At 42.9% G+C, this 18,150-nt stretch overlaps 1 protein-coding gene and 1 long non-coding RNA gene across 4 annotated transcripts; both read left to right on the forward strand.

Moving 5' to 3' along the window:
- The first annotated feature begins 11 nt into the window (after nucleotides 1–11).
- LOC124029683 lies at nucleotides 12–3,021 on the forward strand. 3 transcript variants are annotated; one of them, XR_006837821.1, is made up of 6 exons: nucleotides 12–252; nucleotides 313–754; nucleotides 825–1,217; nucleotides 1,316–1,487; nucleotides 1,535–2,016; nucleotides 2,063–2,089. It is a non-coding gene; the product is annotated as an uncharacterized LOC124029683 (long non-coding RNA). The 3 variants fall into 3 exon arrangements; XR_006837823.1 differs by having other exon boundaries at nucleotides 1,535–1,755; nucleotides 1,802–2,086; XR_006837822.1 differs by lacking the exons at nucleotides 825–1,217; nucleotides 1,316–1,487; nucleotides 1,535–2,016; nucleotides 2,063–2,089 and adding an exon at nucleotides 2,305–3,021.
- A 1,281-nt stretch (nucleotides 3,022–4,302) lies between these two features.
- Nucleotides 4,303–16,872, forward strand: LOC124029682 (uroporphyrinogen-III synthase-like). The gene is made up of 8 exons (XM_046341309.1): nucleotides 4,303–4,329; nucleotides 5,925–6,120; nucleotides 6,330–6,404; nucleotides 12,826–12,900; nucleotides 14,340–14,423; nucleotides 14,537–14,622; nucleotides 16,241–16,339; nucleotides 16,441–16,872. The coding sequence occupies exons 1-8, from the start codon at nucleotides 4,303–4,305 to the stop codon at nucleotides 16,561–16,563; spliced, it is 765 nt and encodes a 254-aa protein (XP_046197265.1). The 3' UTR covers nucleotides 16,564–16,872.
- Nucleotides 16,873–18,150: the final 1,278 nt, after the last annotated feature.

Here is an 18,150-nt window from a genome sequence, read left to right on the forward strand (position 1 = left end):
ACTGGTTAGGACACTGACTAAACCTACCAAGGTTAGTTACTTTATGGCTGGTTAGGACACTGACTAAACCTACCAAGGTTAGTTACTTTATGGCTGGTTAGGACACTGACTAAACCTACCAAGGTTAGTTACTTTATGGATGAGGACACTGACTAAACCTACCAAGGTTAGTTACTTTATGGATGAGGACACTGACTAAACCTACCAAGGTTAGTTACTTTATGGATGAGGACACTGACTAAACCTACCAAGGTTAGTTACTTTATTAGGACATGACTAAACCTGGTTAGGACACTGACTAAACCTACCAAGGTTAGTTACTTTATGGATGAGGACACTGACTAAACCTACCAAGGTTAGTTACTTTATGTCTGGTTAGGACACTGACTAAACCTACCAAGGTTAGTTACTTTATGGATGAGGACACTGACTAAACCTACCAAGGTTAGTTACTTTATGGATGAGGACACTGACTAAACCTACCAAGGTTAGTTACTTTATGTCTGGTTAGGACACTGACTAAACCTACCAAGGTTAGTTACTTTATGGCTGGTTAGGACACTGACTAAACCTACCAAGGTTAGTTACTTTATGGATGAGGACACTGACTAAACCTACCAAGGTTAGTTACTTTATGGATGAGGACACTGACTAAACCTACCAAGGTTAGTTACTTTATGGATGAGGACACTGACTAAACCTACCAAGGTTAGTTACTTTATGACTGGTTAGGACACTGACTAAACCTACCAAGGTTAGTTACTTTATGACTAAACCTACCAAGGTTAGTTACTTTATTGAGGACACTGACTAAACCTACCAAGGTTAGTTACTTTATGACTGGTTAGGACACTGACTAAACCTACCAAGGTTAGTTACTTTATGGATGAGGACACTGACTAAACCTACCAAGGTTAGTTACTTTATGGCTGGTTAGGACACTGACTAAACCTACCAAGGTTAGTTACTTTATGGATGAGGACACTGACTAAACCTACCAAGGTTAGTTACTTTATGGATGAGGACACTGACTAAACCTACCAAGGTTAGTTACTTTATGGATGAGGACACTGACTAAACCTACCAAGGTTAGTTACTTTATGGATGAGGACACTGACTAAACCTACCAAGGTTAGTTACTTTATGGATGAGGACACTGACTAAACCTACCAAGGTTAGTTACTTTATGGATGAGGACACTGACTAAACCTACCAAGGTTAGTTACTGACTAAACCTTTATGGATGAGGACACTGACTAAACCTACCAAGGTTAGTTACTTTATGGTGGTTAGGACACTGACTAAACCTACCAAGGTTAGTTACTTTATGGATGAGGACACTGACTAAACCTACCAAGGTTAGTTACTTTATGGATGAGGACACTGACTAAACCTACCAAGGTTAGTTACTTTATGGATGAGGACACTGACTAAACCTACCAAGGTTAGTTACTTTATGGATGAGGACACTGACTAAACCTACCAAGGTTAGTTACTTTATGGTCTGGTTAGGACACTGACTAAACCTACCAAGGTTAGTTACTTTATGACTGGTTAGGACACTGACTAAACCTACCAAGGTTAGTTACTTTATGTCTGGTTAGGACACTGACTAAACCTACCAAGGTTAGTTACTTTATGGATGAGGACACTGACTAAACCTACCAAGGTTAGTTACTTTATGGATGAGGACACTGACTAAACCTACCAAGGTTAGTTACTTTATGGATGAGGACACTGACTAAACCTACCAAGGTTAGTTACTTTATGACTGGTTAGGACACTGACTAAACCTACCAAGGTTAGTTACTTTATGGATGAGGACACTGACTAAACCTACCAAGGTTAGTTACTTTATGGATGAGGACACTGACTAAACCTACCAAGGTTAGTTACTTTATGGATGAGGACACTGACTAAACCTACCAAGGTTAGTTACTTTATGGATGAGGACACTGACTAAACCTACCAAGGTTAGTTACTTTATGGATGAGGACACTGACTAAACCTACCAAGGTTAGTTACTTTATGTCTGGTTAGGACACTGACTAAACCTACCAAGGTTAGTTACTTTATGGATGAGGACACTGACTAAATCCTACCAAGGGTTACTTTATTGAGGACACTGACTAAACCTACCAAGGTTAGTTACTTTATGTCTGGTTAGGACACTGACTAAACCTACCAAGGTTAGTTACTTTATGTCTGGTATGGAGGACACTGACTAAACCTACCAAGGTTAGTTACTTTATTCTGGTTAGGACATGACTAAACCTGGTTAGGACACTGACTAAACCTACCAAGGTTAGTTACTTTATGGATGAGGACACTGACTAAACCTACCAAGGTTAGTTACTTTATGGCTGGTTAGGACACTGACTAAACCTACCAAGGTTAGTTACTTTATGGATGAGGACACTGACTAAACCTACCAAGGTTAGTTACTTTATGGCTGGTTAGGACACTGACTAAACCTACCAAGGTTAGTTACTTTATGGATGAGGACACTGACTAAACCTACCAAGGTTAGTTACTTTATGGATGAGGACACTGACTAAACCTACCAAGGTTAGTTACTTTATGGCTGGTTAGGACACTGACTAAACCTACCACACAAGGTAGAACATCCCATTCCACCATAGCCTACTGGTCAACAGTATGTTTATGTTATATAATAGTTTCTGAAATAGAGTATATTAAATTATCTTTATAAATGCACGCAAAATTCATGTTAGACATGCGCCTACCCATAATGCTCTATTGTTGATGACTGGGATGAATGCAGGAGCAGATTTCAGGAGTAGGACAAGACACTTTTTTTGACTGATTGACGTAAGGACGTGTACGTGATAGGCCTGGCTTTAATGGCTAGTAGGATTATGATGTCATAATGCTTCATGACAGTGTCATAGAGTGTTTTATCTTAGTCCAAGTAAAGTGACACGGGATGGTCATAGCGCTTTGTGACAGTGTCATAATGCTTCGTGACAGTGTCATAGAGTGTTTTATCTTAGTCCAAGTAAAGTGACACGGGATGGTCATAGCGCTTCATGACAGTGTCATAATGCTTCGTGACAGTGTCATAGAGTGTTTTATCTTAGTCCAAGTAAAGTGACACAGGATGGTCATAATGCCTCATGACAGTGTCATAACGCTTCGTGACAGTGTCATAACGCTTCGTGACAGTGTCATAACGCTTCGTGACAGTGTCATAACGCTTCGTGACAGTGTCATAACGCTTCGTGACAGTGTCATAATGCTTCGTGACAGTGTCATAACGCTTCGTGACAGTGTCATCCGTGAAGTGTAAAGTGACAGTGTCATAAGTGTGACAGTGTCATAATGCCTCGTGACAGTGTCATAACGCTAGTGACAGTGTCATAATGACAGTGTCATAACGCTTCGTGACAGTGTCATGACAGTGTTTTATCTTGACAGTGTCATAACGCTTCGTGACAGTGTCAAACGCTTCGTGACAGTGTCATAAGTGTGACAGTGTCATAATGACAGTGTCATAATGACAGTGTCATAACGTCATGACAGTGTCATAACGCCGGACAGTGTTTGACAGTGTCATAGAGTGACAGTGTCATAACGCCGCGGACAGTGTCATAAGTGACAGTGTCATAACGCCGTGACAGTGTCATAACGCTTGGTCAGTGTCATAACGCTTTCGTGACAGTGTCATAATGCTTCGTGACAGTGTCATAATGCCTCGTGACAGTGTCATAACGCTTCGTGACAGTGTCATAACGCTTCGTGACAGTGTCATAACGCTTCGTGACAGTGTCAAAGATTTGGTGACAGTGTCATAACGCTTCGTGACAGTGTCAAAACGCTTCGTGACAGTGTCATAATGCTTCGTGACAGTGTCATAACGCTTCGTGACAGTGTCATAACGCTTCGTGACAGTGTCATATCTTAGTGACAGTGTAAAGTGACAGTGTCATAATGTGGTCAGTGTAATGATTTCATGACAGTGTCATAACGCTTCGTGACAGTGTCATAACGCTTCGTGACAGTGTCATAACGCTTCGTGACAGTGTCATAACGCTTCGTGACAGTGTCATAACACTTCGTGACAGTGTCATAATGCTTCGTGACAGTGTCATAATGATTTGGTGACAGTGTCATAACGCTTCGTGACAGTGTCATAACGCTTCGTGACAGTGTCATAACGCTTCGTGACAGTGTCATAACGCTTCGTGACAGTGTCATAATGCTTCGTGACAGTATCAATGATTTGGTGACAGTGTCATAACGCCTCGTGACAGTGTCATAACGCTTCGTGACAGTGTCATAATGCTTCGTGACAGTGTCAAAGATTTGGTGACAGTGTCATAACGCTTCGTGACAGTGTCATAATGCTTCGTGACAGTGTCAAAGATTTGGTGACAGTGTCATAACGCTTCGTGACAGTGTCAAACGCTTCGTGACAGTGTCATAACGCTTCGTGACAGTGTCATAACGCTTCGTGACAGTGTCATAACGCTTCGTGACAGTGTCATAACGCTTCATGACAGTGTCATAATGCCTCACGACAGTGTCATAACGCTTCACGACAGTGTCATAAAGCTTCGTGACAGTGTCATAATGATTTGGTGACAGTGTCATAACGCTTCGTGACAGTGTCATAACGCTTTGTGACAGTGTCATAAGGTGTATTGTCTTAGTCCATGTAAACAACAACGACAAAGAAACACACTTTCAAAACGAAAGGAAACTTCTTGTCAGGGAAAAACACTTTTGAATAATTGTGTGTTTTGACACTCTGATGTAGGTGTCATAACCAGCCATAATATAACACAATATATTTAACAACGGATGTATGTATGTATGTATGTATGTATGTATGTATGTATGTATGTATGTATGTATGTATGTATGTATGTATGTATGTATGTATGTACTACTACAGCTGTTGTCTACTACTACAGCTGTTGTTTCTAATACAGCTGTAGTCTCTACTACTACAGCTGTTGTCTCTACTACTACAGCTGTAGTCTATACTACTACAGCTGTTGTCTCTACTACTACAGCTGTTGTCTCTACTACTACAGCTGTTGTCTCTACTACTACAGCTGTTGTCTCTACTACTACAGCTGTTTTCTCTACTACTACAGCTGTTGTCTCTACTACTACAGCTGTTGTCTCTGCTACTACAGCTGTTGTCTCTACTACTACAGCTGTTGTCTCTACTACTACAGCTGTAGTCTCTACTACTACAGCTGTAGTCTCTACTACTACAGCTGTAGTCTCTACTACTACAGCTGTTGTCTCTGCTACTACAGCTGTAGTCTCTACACCTACAGCTGTTGTCTCTCCTACTACAGCTGTTGTCTCTACTCCTACAGCTGTTGTCTCTACTACTACAGCTGTTGTCTCTACTACTACAGCTGTAGTCTCTACTACTACAGCTGTTGTCTCTACTACTACAGCTGTTGTCTCTACTACTACAGCTGTTGTCTCTACTACTACAGCTGTTGTCTCTACTACTACAGCTGTTGTCTCTACCAGCTGTTGTCTCTACTACTACAGCTGTTGTCTCTACCAGCTGTTGTCTCTACCAGCTGTTGTCTCTACTACTACAGCTGTTGTCTCTACCAGCTGTTGTCTCTACCAGCTGTTGTCTCTACTCCTACAGCTGTTGTCTCTACTACTACAGCTGTTGTCTCTACTACTACAGCTGTTGTCTCTACTACTACAGCTGTTGCTACAGCTGTTGTCTCTACTACTACAGCTGTTGTCTCTACTCCTACAGCTGTTGTCTCTACTACTACAGCTGTTGTCTCTACTACTACAGCTGTTGTCTACAGTTGTTGTCTCTACTACTACAGCTGTTGTCTCTACTACTACAGCTGTAGTCTCTATTCTCAATTGAATCTTGTCTACTACAGCTGTAGTCTCTACTACTACAGCTGTAGTCTCTACTACTACAGCTGTTGTCTCTACTACTACAGCTGGTGTCTCTACTACTACAGCTGGTGTCTCTACTACTACAGCTGGTGTCTCTACTCCTACAGCTGTTCCAGCCAGAACGACATGGCGGGCTGATTTTTACCAGCCCGAGGGCGGTGGAGGCAGTCAAAATGTGTCTTGAAGATGATGAAAGAACGGAACGTGAGTAGATCTCATGTGAAGCTTTCAACTATGTCCTGTAAAATGCTCCCCCACCCCCCCACCCCCCCCCATCAACAAAAATGTCATTGTTAGGAAAGGATAGGCCTCTTGTGCCTTAGTCTCGTGCGTTTTCAGACGGACAAAGTCAACACGCGTTAGTGTATGTAAAGCTAAGCTACTCGTTTTAATTTCTGTCTTCTATTTTATAGAGTGGAACAATGACATAAAAGACAAATGGAATGCCAAGTCCATCTATGTTGTTGGGAAGGCTACTGCAGCGCTAGGTGAGTAATTGATCACGAAACATTAACTTACTGGCATTGAAACACTTCTATTCAGCGTGGAGCTCTTTGTAGTTTTACAACACCTTCGTGTCTCAAGTGATTGTCTCTCTTTTGTTTCACTGAGAGGATCTGGTCATATGGGCGGCAGGGTAAACTCAGTGGCCAGTTTATAGGTACACCCATCTAGTACGTGTTCCTTAGGACACCATTTTGCCTCCAGAACAGCCTAACCATGTGTATGTGACAAATGGAAAAATTTGATTTGATGATTTGAGAAAGTAGAAAAAAAGAAGCCAGGAAAAATTCCCCACACCTGTTCCTGTGCCCAGGCTGCACAGCTGTTCCAGGCAGGATGGGTGATCACTACTATTCGCCAAATTGAATCTTGTCTTTCTAATATGCTAAATGAGTTTCGTTGGAATGGTTTCATTTATCAATGGGCAGGAACAGGGGAAAATACATACCATCTGTTTTCACTCTTTAGTGAATGGAGGCCTGATAGAGTCTTCCCACCGGTGTTTGGTCATCTGCAGGTTTTATAGCGGAGCAGTTTTTATGAACAGCTGATTGAAATCAACATAAAGAACCACTCCAGGCTACCCTGCCTTTCAAGACACTCTAACCACGTGCCTTTGGACCTTCAACATTTAAACCTAATAAGGCTATTTAATATTACCTCTACACAACTAACCATTATTTATACCCTGTCAGGTCTACACTCTAACCATGAGGCTACCCTGAAAAAAAAATGTCTAACCACTAGGCTACCCTGCCGCCTCTACACTCTAACCACTAGGCTACCCTGACGATCTACACTCTAACCACTGTAGGCGTGTTCATTTACCCTGACCAGATGTCTACACTCTAACCACTAGGCTACCCTGCCTCCTAAAATAGAAATTAATTTTTCCCATTATGGGCTACCCTGCCACCTCGTGGCATCTGAGGAGGAAAAATGTATCATTTGGAGAAAAAAAACCACTGGTAGATTTAGCTACCCTGCCACCTCTACACTCTAACCACTAAGGCTACCCTGGGCTTTCTACACTCTAACCACTGGGCTACCCTGCCTCCTCTACACTCTAACCACAGAGATGGCTACCCTGCCTCCTCTCACTCTCTAACCACTAAGCTATGCCACCTCTACACTCGCATTAACCACTAGGCTAACCCTGTATCTGACACTCTAACCACTAGATTTCCTGATTTGAGACTCTAAAAAAAAGAAGCTACCTCTGTTCCTGCCTCAGGCTACACTCTAACCACTAGGCTGATCCTACACCTCTCACTTTAACCACTAAGGCTACCCTGAGTTACGACTCTAACCACTAGGCTTCCTTTCATCTACAGGAACTAACCAATACATACCATCTGTTTTCACTCTATTAGTGAATGGAGGCTACCCTTCCCACCTCTACACTCTAACCACTAGGCTACCCTACCACTAGGCTACCCTGGTCACCTCTACACTCTGACCAATAAGGCTACCCTGCCTCCTCTACACATCAACCACTAGGCTACCCTGCCTCTACACTCTAACCACTGCTACCCTTCAACTCTGTATGGGCTCTCCAACCTTGTTCCTGCAGCTAACCCATACCCTCTTCACCTCTACACTCTAACCAAGGCTACCCTGCCTCCTCTACACGATCTAACCACTAGGCTACCCTGCCTCCTCTACACTCTAACCACTAAACCCCTGAAAGTCCTCTACACTCTAACCACTAGGCTACCCTGCCGAATCTACACTCTAACCACTAGAATTACCCTGCCTCCTCTACACTCTAACCACTAGGCTACCCTGCCAGCCTCTACACTCTAACCACTAGGCTACCCTGCCTCCTCTACACTCTAACCACTAGGCTACCCTGCCACCTCACACTCTAACCACTAGGCTACCCTGCCTCCATTCTCTTCTAACCACTCTCATCAACCCTGCCTCCTTTCACCCACACCACTGGATGCTGTTTGTTTCCTGCACACGTTGTTCTAACCACTAGGCTACCCTGCGTGAAATGACCGTTTCTGAACCACTAGCCTCTCCAACAACAACCATTACACGCTCAAAGACGTTTTTTTTTTTTTAACCTCTACACTCTAACCCTGGCAGTTAAGAACAAATTACCACCTCTACAATGACGGCCTAACCACTAGGTTATCTGCCTGTTCAGGGGCAGAACCACTTTGCTACCCAGCTCAGGGGTTTGAACTTGCAACCTTCCGGTTACTAGTCCAACACTCTAACCACTAGGCTACCCTGCCACCTCTACACTCTAACCACTAGGCTACCCTGCCGCCTCTACACTCTAACCACTAGGCTACCCTGCCACCTCTACACTCTAACCACTAGGCTACCCTGCCTCCTCTACACTCTAACCACTAGGCTACCCTGCCTCCTCTACACTCTAACCACTAGGCTACCCTGCCCCTCTACACTCTAACCACTAGGCTACCCTGCCTCCTCTACACTCTAACCACTAGGCTACCCTGCCCCTCTACACTCTAACCACTAGGCTACCCTGCCTCCTCTACACTCTAACCACTAGGCTACCCTGCCACCTCTACACTCTAACCACTAGGCTACCCTGCCTCCTCTACACTCTAACCACTAGGCTACCCTGCCACCTCTACACTCTAACCACTAGGCTACCCTGCCACCTCTACACTCTAACCACTAGGCTACCCTACCTCCTCTACACTCTAACCACTAGGCTACCCTGCCGCCTCCACACACTCTAACCACTAGGCTACCCTGCCCCTCTACACTCTAACCACTAGGCTACCCTGCCACCTCTACACTCTAACCACTAGGCTACCCTGCCACCTCTACACTCTAACCACTAGGCTACCCTGCCACCTCTACACTCTAACCACTAGGCTACCCCTGCCTCCTCTACACTCTAACCACTAGGCTACCCTGCCACCTCTACACTCTAACCACTAGACTACCCTGCCACCTCTACACTCTAACCACTAGGCCAGTCTGCCTCCTCTACACTCTAACCACTAGGCTACCCTGCCTCCTCTACACTCTAACCACTAGACTACCCTGCCACCTCTACACTCTAACCACTAGGCTACCCTGCCTCCTCTACACTCTAACCACTAGGCTACCCTGCCACCTCTACAATCTAACCACTCAGGCTACCCTGCCGCCTCTACACTCTAACCACTAGGCTACCCTGCCACCTCTACACTCTAACCACTAGGCTACCCTGCCACCTCTACACTCTAACCACTAGGCTACCCTGCCGCCTCTACAATCTAACCACTAGGCTACCCTGCCACCTCTACACTCTAACCACTAGGCTACCCTGCCACCTCTACACTCTAACCACTAGGCTACCCTGCCGCCTCTACACTCTAACCACTAGGCTACCCTGCCACCTCTACACTCTAACCACTGGCTACCCTGCCTCCTCTACACTCTAACCACTAGGACTACCCTGCCACCTCTACACTCTAACCACTAGGCTACCTGCCTCCTCTACACTCTAACCACTAGCTAACTGGCCTCTAGTACTCTAACCACTAGGCTACCCTGTGTGCCGCCTCTACACTCTAACCACTAGGCTACCCTGCCCCCTCTACACTCTAACCACTAGGCTACCCTGCCACCTCTGACACTCTAACCACTAGGCTACCCTGCCACCTTTGAGACTCTAACCACTAGGCTACCCTGCCTCCTCTACACTCTAACCACTAGCTACCCTGCAAACCTTAATCTAACCACTAGGCTACCCTTTAATGAGATACACTCTAACCACTAGGCTGGCCCTTACCTCTGAGATCTAACCAGATATAGGCTGTGCCTCTACACTCTAACCACTAGGCTACCCTACCACCTCTACACTCTAACCACTAGGCTACCCTGCCTCCTCTAACTCTAACCACTAGACTACCCTGTGGCCCTCTAATGAGATCTAACCATAGGCTACCCTGCCGCCTAATGAGATGGTCTAACCACTAGGCTACCCTGCCACCCCAGATGGTACCTAGGCCTTTTTTTGCCCATTCTACTTCAATCCAACAGTAACTGAGATTACTAAATCAAAGTGTGTGGTTGCTCTCTCAGTGGGTCGATCCATTGTTGATGTTTGTCGAGTTTCAAGGTGTGTTTTACTAGCTATCAGGTCTTAATGTTTGTCTTTTTGAATGTCTGCCTGCCTTCAATGAGATGGTACTAGATATACGTGACTCACTGTCTATAGGAGATGGAACCATTTTTTGTGAATGGGATGGTACCTAATAAACTAGCAACTGGCAAACTTTAATTAGATGGTACTAGATATAGTGTGTGTGGCCCTTTAATGAGATGGTACTAGATATAGTGTGTGTGGCCCTTTAATGAGATGGTACTAGATATAGTGTGTGTGGCCCTTTAATGAGATGGTACTAGATATAGTGTGTGTGGCCCTTTAATGAGATGGTACTAGATATAGTGTGTGTGGCCCTTTAATGAGATGGTACTAGATATAGTGTGTGTGGCCCTTTAATGAGATGGTACTAGATATAGTGTGTGTGGCCCTTTAATGAGATGGTACTAGATATAGTGTGTGTGGCCCTTTAATGAGATGGTACTAGATATAGTGTGTGTGTGGCCCTTTAATGAGATGGTACTAGATATAGTGTGTGTGGCCCTTTAATGAGATGGTACTAGATATAGTGTGTGTGGCAGTAATGAACTGCCAGTACTGCACCAAGATATAGTGTGTGTGACCTTTAATGAGATGGTACTAGACTACTAGTGTGTGTGGCAGGCACCTGGCTGTCACGGGAACGTGTATAAACTACTACATGTAAACTACTACTGTATTAATAATATAAACTACTACTGTATTAATACCATAAACTACTACTGTATTAATACTTAAACTACTACTGTATTAATACCATAAACTACTCTTGCTACTATAAACTAAGTGTTTTATAAACTACTACTGTATTAATACCATAAACTACTACTGTATTAATACTATAAACTACTACTGTATTAATACTATAAACTACTACTGTATTAATACCATAAACTACTACTGTATTAATACTCATATTTTACTACTGTATTAATACTATAACTACTACTGTAGGGTTGTACTACTGTATTAATACCATAACTACTACTGTATTAATACCATAAACTACTAGTTTGTATTAATACCATAAACTACTACTGTATTAATACTATAACTACTACTGTATTAATACCAAACTACTACTTTATAAACTAATAACTACTACTGTATTAATACTATAAACTACTACTGTATTAATACTATAAACTACTACTGTATTAATACCATAAACTACTACTGTATTAATACTATAAACTACTACTGTATTAATACCATAAACTACTACTGTATTAAATAAACTACTATATAAACTACTACTGTATTAATACCATAAACTACTACTGTATTAATACCATAAACTACTACTGTATTAATACCATAAACTACTACTGTATTAATACTATATTAATACCATAAACTACTACTGTATTAATACTATTAAACTACTACTGTATTAATACCATAAACTACTACTGTATTAATACCATAAACTACTACTGTATTAATACCATAACTACTACTGTATTAATACTATAAACTACTACTGTATTAATACCATAAACTACTACTGTATTAATAAACTACTATAAACTACTACTGTATTAATACCATAACTACTACTGTATTAATACCATAAACTACTACTGTATTAATACTATAAACTACTACTGTATTAATACCATAAACTACTACTGTATTAATACCATAAACTGTATTAACTACTGTATTAATACTATAAACTACTACTGTATTAATACTATAAACTACTACTGTATTAATATAAACTACTACTGTATTAATACTATTAATATAAACTACTACTGTATTAATACTATAAACTACTACTGTATTAACTACCATAAACTACTACTGTATTAATTAACTACTATAATACCATAAACTACTGTATTAATACCATAAACTACTACTGTATTAATACCATAAACTACTACTGTATTAATACCATAAACTACTACTGTATTAATACCGTAAACTACTACTGTATTAATGCCATAAACTACTACTGTATTAATACCATAAACTACTTATTAATACATAAACTACTACTGTATTAATACATAACTACTGTATTAATACCATAAACTACTACTGTATTAATAATACCATAAACTACTACTGTATTAATACCATAAACTACTACTGTATTAATACCGTAAACTACTACTGTATTAATGCCATAAACTACTACTGTATTAATACCATAAACTACTACTGTACATGTGTTAATACCATAAACTACTACATGTATTAATGTCATTAGATGAAAAGTAGGTTTCTGTTTGGTATTATATTTCAGTAATCAGTTGTCTGTATTTCTTCCGTAGTCCAAAACCTCGGTCTGGTTCCCCTGGGAGAGGACACTGGGACTGCAGACGTTCTCTCGCGCCTCATCCTTGAACGTACGACAGTCATTTACCTTTTTAAACGCAACTACCCTGAACTAAAATATTTGTTTACATCCCGTTAGTGAACATTTCTCCGTTGCCACGATAACCCAGTTTTGTCACACGGCACAATACCACAGATGTCTCAAGTTTTGAGGGAGAGTTCAATTGGCATACTGACTGCAGGAATGTCCACCAGAGCTGTTGCCAGATAATTGAATGTTAATTTCTCTACCATAAGCCGCCTCCAGTGTTATTTTGGAGAATTTGGCAGTACGTCCAACCGGCCTCACAAGCTCATCTGCATGCTCGTTGTCCTCACCGGGGTCTTGTCCTGACTGCAGTTTGGCGTCGTAATCGACTTCAGTGGGAAAATGCTCACATTCGATAGCCACTGGCACGCTGGAGAAGTGTTCTCTTCGCGGATGAATCCTGGTTTCAACTGTACCGGGCAGATGGCAGACAGCGTTGTGTGAGCGAGCAGTTTGCTGATGTCAACTTTGTGGACAGAGTGCCCCATGGTGGCGTTGGGGTGACTGTACGGGCAGGCATAAGCTACGGACACAATTGCATTTTATCAATTGCAATTTGAATACACAGAGGTACTGTGACGAGATCCTGAGGCCCATTGTTGTGCCATTGGTCCTCCGCCATCACATGATAATATACAGCCCCATATCGCAACTCGCCAGACATGACACCCACTGAGCATGTTTGGGATGCTCTGGATCGTTGTGTACGACGCCGTGGTTCCAGTTCCCACAAATATCCAGCAACTTCTCACAGCCATTGAAGAGGAGTGGGACAACGACATTCCACAGGCCACAATCAACAGCCTGATCAACTCAATGCGACGCAGATGTGTTGCACTGCATGAGGCAAATGGTGGTCGACACCAGATACTGACTGGTTTTCTGATCCACACCCCTACCTTTTTGTTTAAGGTATCTGTGACCAACAGATGCATATCTATATTCCCAGTCATGTGAAATCATTACATTTACATTTAAGTCATTTAGCAGACGCTCTTATCCAGAGCGACTTACAAATTGGTGCATTCACCTTATGACATCCAGTGGAACAGTCACAAATCCATAAATGAATGTATTTAATATGAACTGTTTTCGTTATATGAACTGTAACTCAGCAAAATCTTTGAAAATGTTTCATGTTGTGTTTTATATTGAGCTAGCTAACTAGACCTACCTTCTGGCTTGATATAGGAGAGGATGCCAATATATTACCTCTTCTCTAACTAGACCTACCTTCTGGCTTGATATAGGAGAGGATGCCAATATATTACCTCTTCTCTAACTTGACCTACATTCTGGCTTGATATAGGAGAGGATGCCAATATATTACCTCTTCTCTAACTAGACCTACATTCTGATATAGGAGAGGATGCCAATATATTACCTCTTCTCTAACTAGACCTACATTCTGGCTTGATATAGGAGAGGATGCCAATATATTACCTCTTCTTTTCCCCTGTGGTTCCATTAAAAGAGAAGTTTTACCTACTGCTTTGAGGGAAAACGGTAAGTTCCCTCTATTATAACTCCTATATATTTTTTTAATACTCATGAATACTCTGTATTATTTACAAGGTGGTATCTAATACCATTAGGTGACTTTTGTTTTTGTTGTTAAGGAGTTCCTCTAGACGCACTGATGGTTTATCAGACAGCTCAACATCCAGACCTGGAGAAGAACCTGAGCAACCATTTTACACAGCAGGTACAGGAAGCATCCACTAAGTCCCGGACTTTCCCCTCAAAACACACTATCCCATGTTGTTTATTTTATTTATTTGACCTTTATTTAACTAGGCAAGTCAGTTTTAAGAACAAATGTTTATTTTCAATTGACGGCCTAGGAACAGTGGGGTTAACTTCCTTGTTCAGGGGGCAGAACGGCAGATTTGTACCTTGTCGGCTCGGGGGTTTGAACTTGCAACCTTCCCGGTTACTAGTCCAACGCTCTAACCACTAAGCTACCCTGCCGCCTCTACACTCTAACCAGTAGGCTACCCTGCCTCCTCTACACTCTAACCACTAGGCTACCCTACCACCTCTACACTCTAACCACTAGGCTACCCTGCCGCCTCTACACTCTAACCACTAGGCTACCCTGCCTCCTCTACACTCTCCTCTACCTCTTACACTCAACCACTAGGCTACCCTGCCTCCTCTACACTCTAACCACTAGGCTACCCTGCCACCTCTACACTCTAACCACTAGGCTACCCTACCACCTCTACACTCTAACCACTAGGCTACCCTGCCACCTCTACACTCTAACCACTAGGCTACCCTGCCTCCTCTACACTCTAACCACTAGGCTACCCTGCCGCCTCTACACTCTAACCACTAGGCTACCCTGCCGCCTCTACACTCTAACCACTAGGCTACCCTACCGCCTCTACACTCTAACCACTAGGCTACCCTGCCGCTACCCTACACTACACTCTAACCACTAGGCTACCCTGCCACCTCTACACTCTAACCACTAGGCTACCCTGCTGCCTCTACACTCTAACCACTAGGCTACCCTGCTGCCTCTAACCACTAGGCTACCCTGCTGCCTCTAACCACTAGGCTACCCTGCCACCTCTACACTCTAACCACTAGGCTACCCTGCCTCCTCTACACTCTAACCACTAGGCTACCCTGTCACCTCTACACTCTAACCACTAGGCTACCCTGCCGCCCTACACTCTAACCACTAGGCTACCCTACCACCTCTACACTCTAACCACTAGGCTACCCTGCCGCCTCTACACTCTAACCACTAGGCTACCCTACCACCTCTACACTCTAACCACTAGGCTACCCTGCCGCCTCTACACTCTAACCACTAGGCTACCCTGCCGCCTCTACACTCTAACCACTAGGCTACCCTGCCGCCTCTACACTCTAACCACTAGGCTACCCTGCCACCTCTACACTCTAACCACTAGGCTACCCTGCCCCCTCTACACTCTAACCACTAGGCTACCCTGCCACCTCTACACTCTAACCACTAGACTACCCTGCCACCTCTACACACTAACCACTAGGCTACCCTGCCTCCCTACACTCTAACCACTAGGCTACCCTGCCTCCTCTACACTCTAACCACTAGGCTACCCTACCACCTCTACACTCTAACCACTAGGCTACCCTGCCTCCTCTACACTGTAACCACTAGGCTACCCTGCCGCCTCTACACTCTACACTCTAACCACTAGGCTACCCTGCCTCCTCTACACTCTAACCACTAGGCTACCCTGCCTCCCATCACCTGTTGTGTTGTTGTTATCGATCAGAAACATTCATACACTAATCGTCATGGTTTGGGCTCCGCCCACACGCAGGGTGTTCCAGACGGCATTGCTTTCTTCAGCCCGTCGGGAGTCAGGTTCAGTTTGGAAACGGTGAGGAGACTGTCAGGTGAACAACTCGTGCAGATAAAGGTGAGAACGTGTTTCCGATGTGACTGTGGATATCTTCATTGAGCTTGTGGATACTGCCAATACAATTGAACTTTAAAATGTTGTGTTGTTTGGTCTTCCAGTTTGCGGCCATAGGACCCACCACAGCGGAGGCCATGGCGGCAGAGGGGCTCTCGGTCAGCTGCTCAGCAGACAAACCTACAGCTGAGCACCTCGCCGCAGGGATAGCAAAGGCTTTACAGTGACAGACTTGACGAGACGGACCCGCAAACCAACCCGAAAAACTTGATCCGTCCCCATCACGTTCTCATTCAGTCTCTGTGAAAAAAGGATTGTGGTATTGCATTGTTTGTGATTTATTTATCTCTGTGAAGTATTTTCTATTAGTTGTGGGGTTTTATGTGCTATTTTGATCGCGGATAACCATCTGTATATTTATTATATTGTCATGTGTTGTTGTGCACCTGCACCACAGAGATATTGTAAGGATTTATGCCTATTTGTTGACACTGAATGTATCAAATCATGCTCTTATAAACTTGTGAATACACTGAGCTGATAGAAGTATTGTTTTGACGGTAAAAACATTGAGACAATTATTTTATTGTGCCACACTAGGCAGGTAGCCTAGTGGTTAGTGTCGAATCCCCGAGCTGTCAAGGTGAAAATCTGTCCTTCTGCCCCTGAACAAGGCAGTTAACTCCACTGTTCCCAGGTAGGCCTTCATTATATATAATCATTTATTCTGACTTGCCTAGTTAAATAAAGGTTAAATAAATAAATAAAATATATATTTAAAAAAAAAAATGAGCATACTTTGAGAATTGAAAAAGATTAATTTAATTATAAAAATGAAATAGTGAACATTGAGAATTGAACAAGATTAATTTAATTATAAAAATTAAATAGTGAACAATTAGTGCACAGCTATAACAATATGTTGAAATGGTGATTTATTGATTTTTATTTATGGCCGTTTTAAAACAAAAACGGAATAAATCCAGCTGAGGGGGGAGACGCTGGCGCTATGCGTTCCAAACAGGTGTGTTCCTTCCTGGGCGGGAGTCGCGTGGCTGTTTTCCCGCCCTTTACTGTCCGGGATGAAAAGCCAACCGTTAAGACCGCTCCGTATCCATTAGTAACCAGTATCCATTAGTAACCAGGGAAGCGTTAGTCACACCTTTGGCCGACATTTTAATTTAGCAGCCGCTTTATTTAGAGGTGTTTGTTTACCTTTCGCAGCTGAGTGTGCATTGCGAGTCATAGGCCATCTCTATAGGTCTACTTTATTGAAGTGTCGATACTCTGTAAAACTTCAAAGTGTGTCACGTTTTAAAGGGCGTGACTTTGGAAAAGAGCCTTTTACATTTTGGTTGAGGACTTCAGTGGGTCATTATCTCTCTCTCTTCCCCTCGTCAAAACTGACCCGTGTCAAAGACACACCGCAACAAACCACGATGCTGATTTTACTCCAGCTGATAAATGTATTGTTGTTGACCAGCATTGGCTCCACTGATGCAGAGAAACTCTTCCACAGTCGGGATCATTCCGACCTACAGATCCCTCCTCTCACCAGGCTGAGCTCATAACAGACCAGGATACTGCAGAGGTAAACACTTTTATTTTCTCTCTCTCTCCAAGTAATCACTATTTTAATTAGGTGCAAATGTTATGTTCAGCTATTCAATATATGGCAGATTATACTGTCTGGCAGATTATACTGTCTGGCAGATTATACTGTCTGGCAGATTATACTGAATATACTGTCTGGCAGATTATACTGTCTCCTGTCTGGAATATACTGTCTGGCAGATTATACTGTCTGGCAGATT

The sequence above is a fragment of the Oncorhynchus gorbuscha genome, unplaced genomic scaffold (assembly GCF_021184085.1).
Source record: "Oncorhynchus gorbuscha isolate QuinsamMale2020 ecotype Even-year unplaced genomic scaffold, OgorEven_v1.0 Un_scaffold_7251, whole genome shotgun sequence".
Taxonomy (NCBI): domain Eukaryota; kingdom Metazoa; phylum Chordata; class Actinopteri; order Salmoniformes; family Salmonidae; genus Oncorhynchus; species Oncorhynchus gorbuscha.

What these genes read in the sequence shown, in the direction of transcription:
- LOC124029682 (XM_046341309.1), top strand. Translation starts at nt 4,303, where the DNA reads ATGCTTCGTGACAGTGTCAAAGATTTG. An exon ending in AGATGATGAAAGAACGGAAC is followed by an intron (nt 6,121 to 6,329) that starts GTGAGTAGATCT and finishes TCTATTTTATAG; the next exon opens with AGTGGAACAATGACATAAAA. An exon ending in CTCGCGCCTCATCCTTGAAC is followed by an intron (nt 12,901 to 14,339) that starts GTACGACAGTCA and finishes GGCTTGATATAG; the next exon opens with GAGAGGATGCCAATATATTA.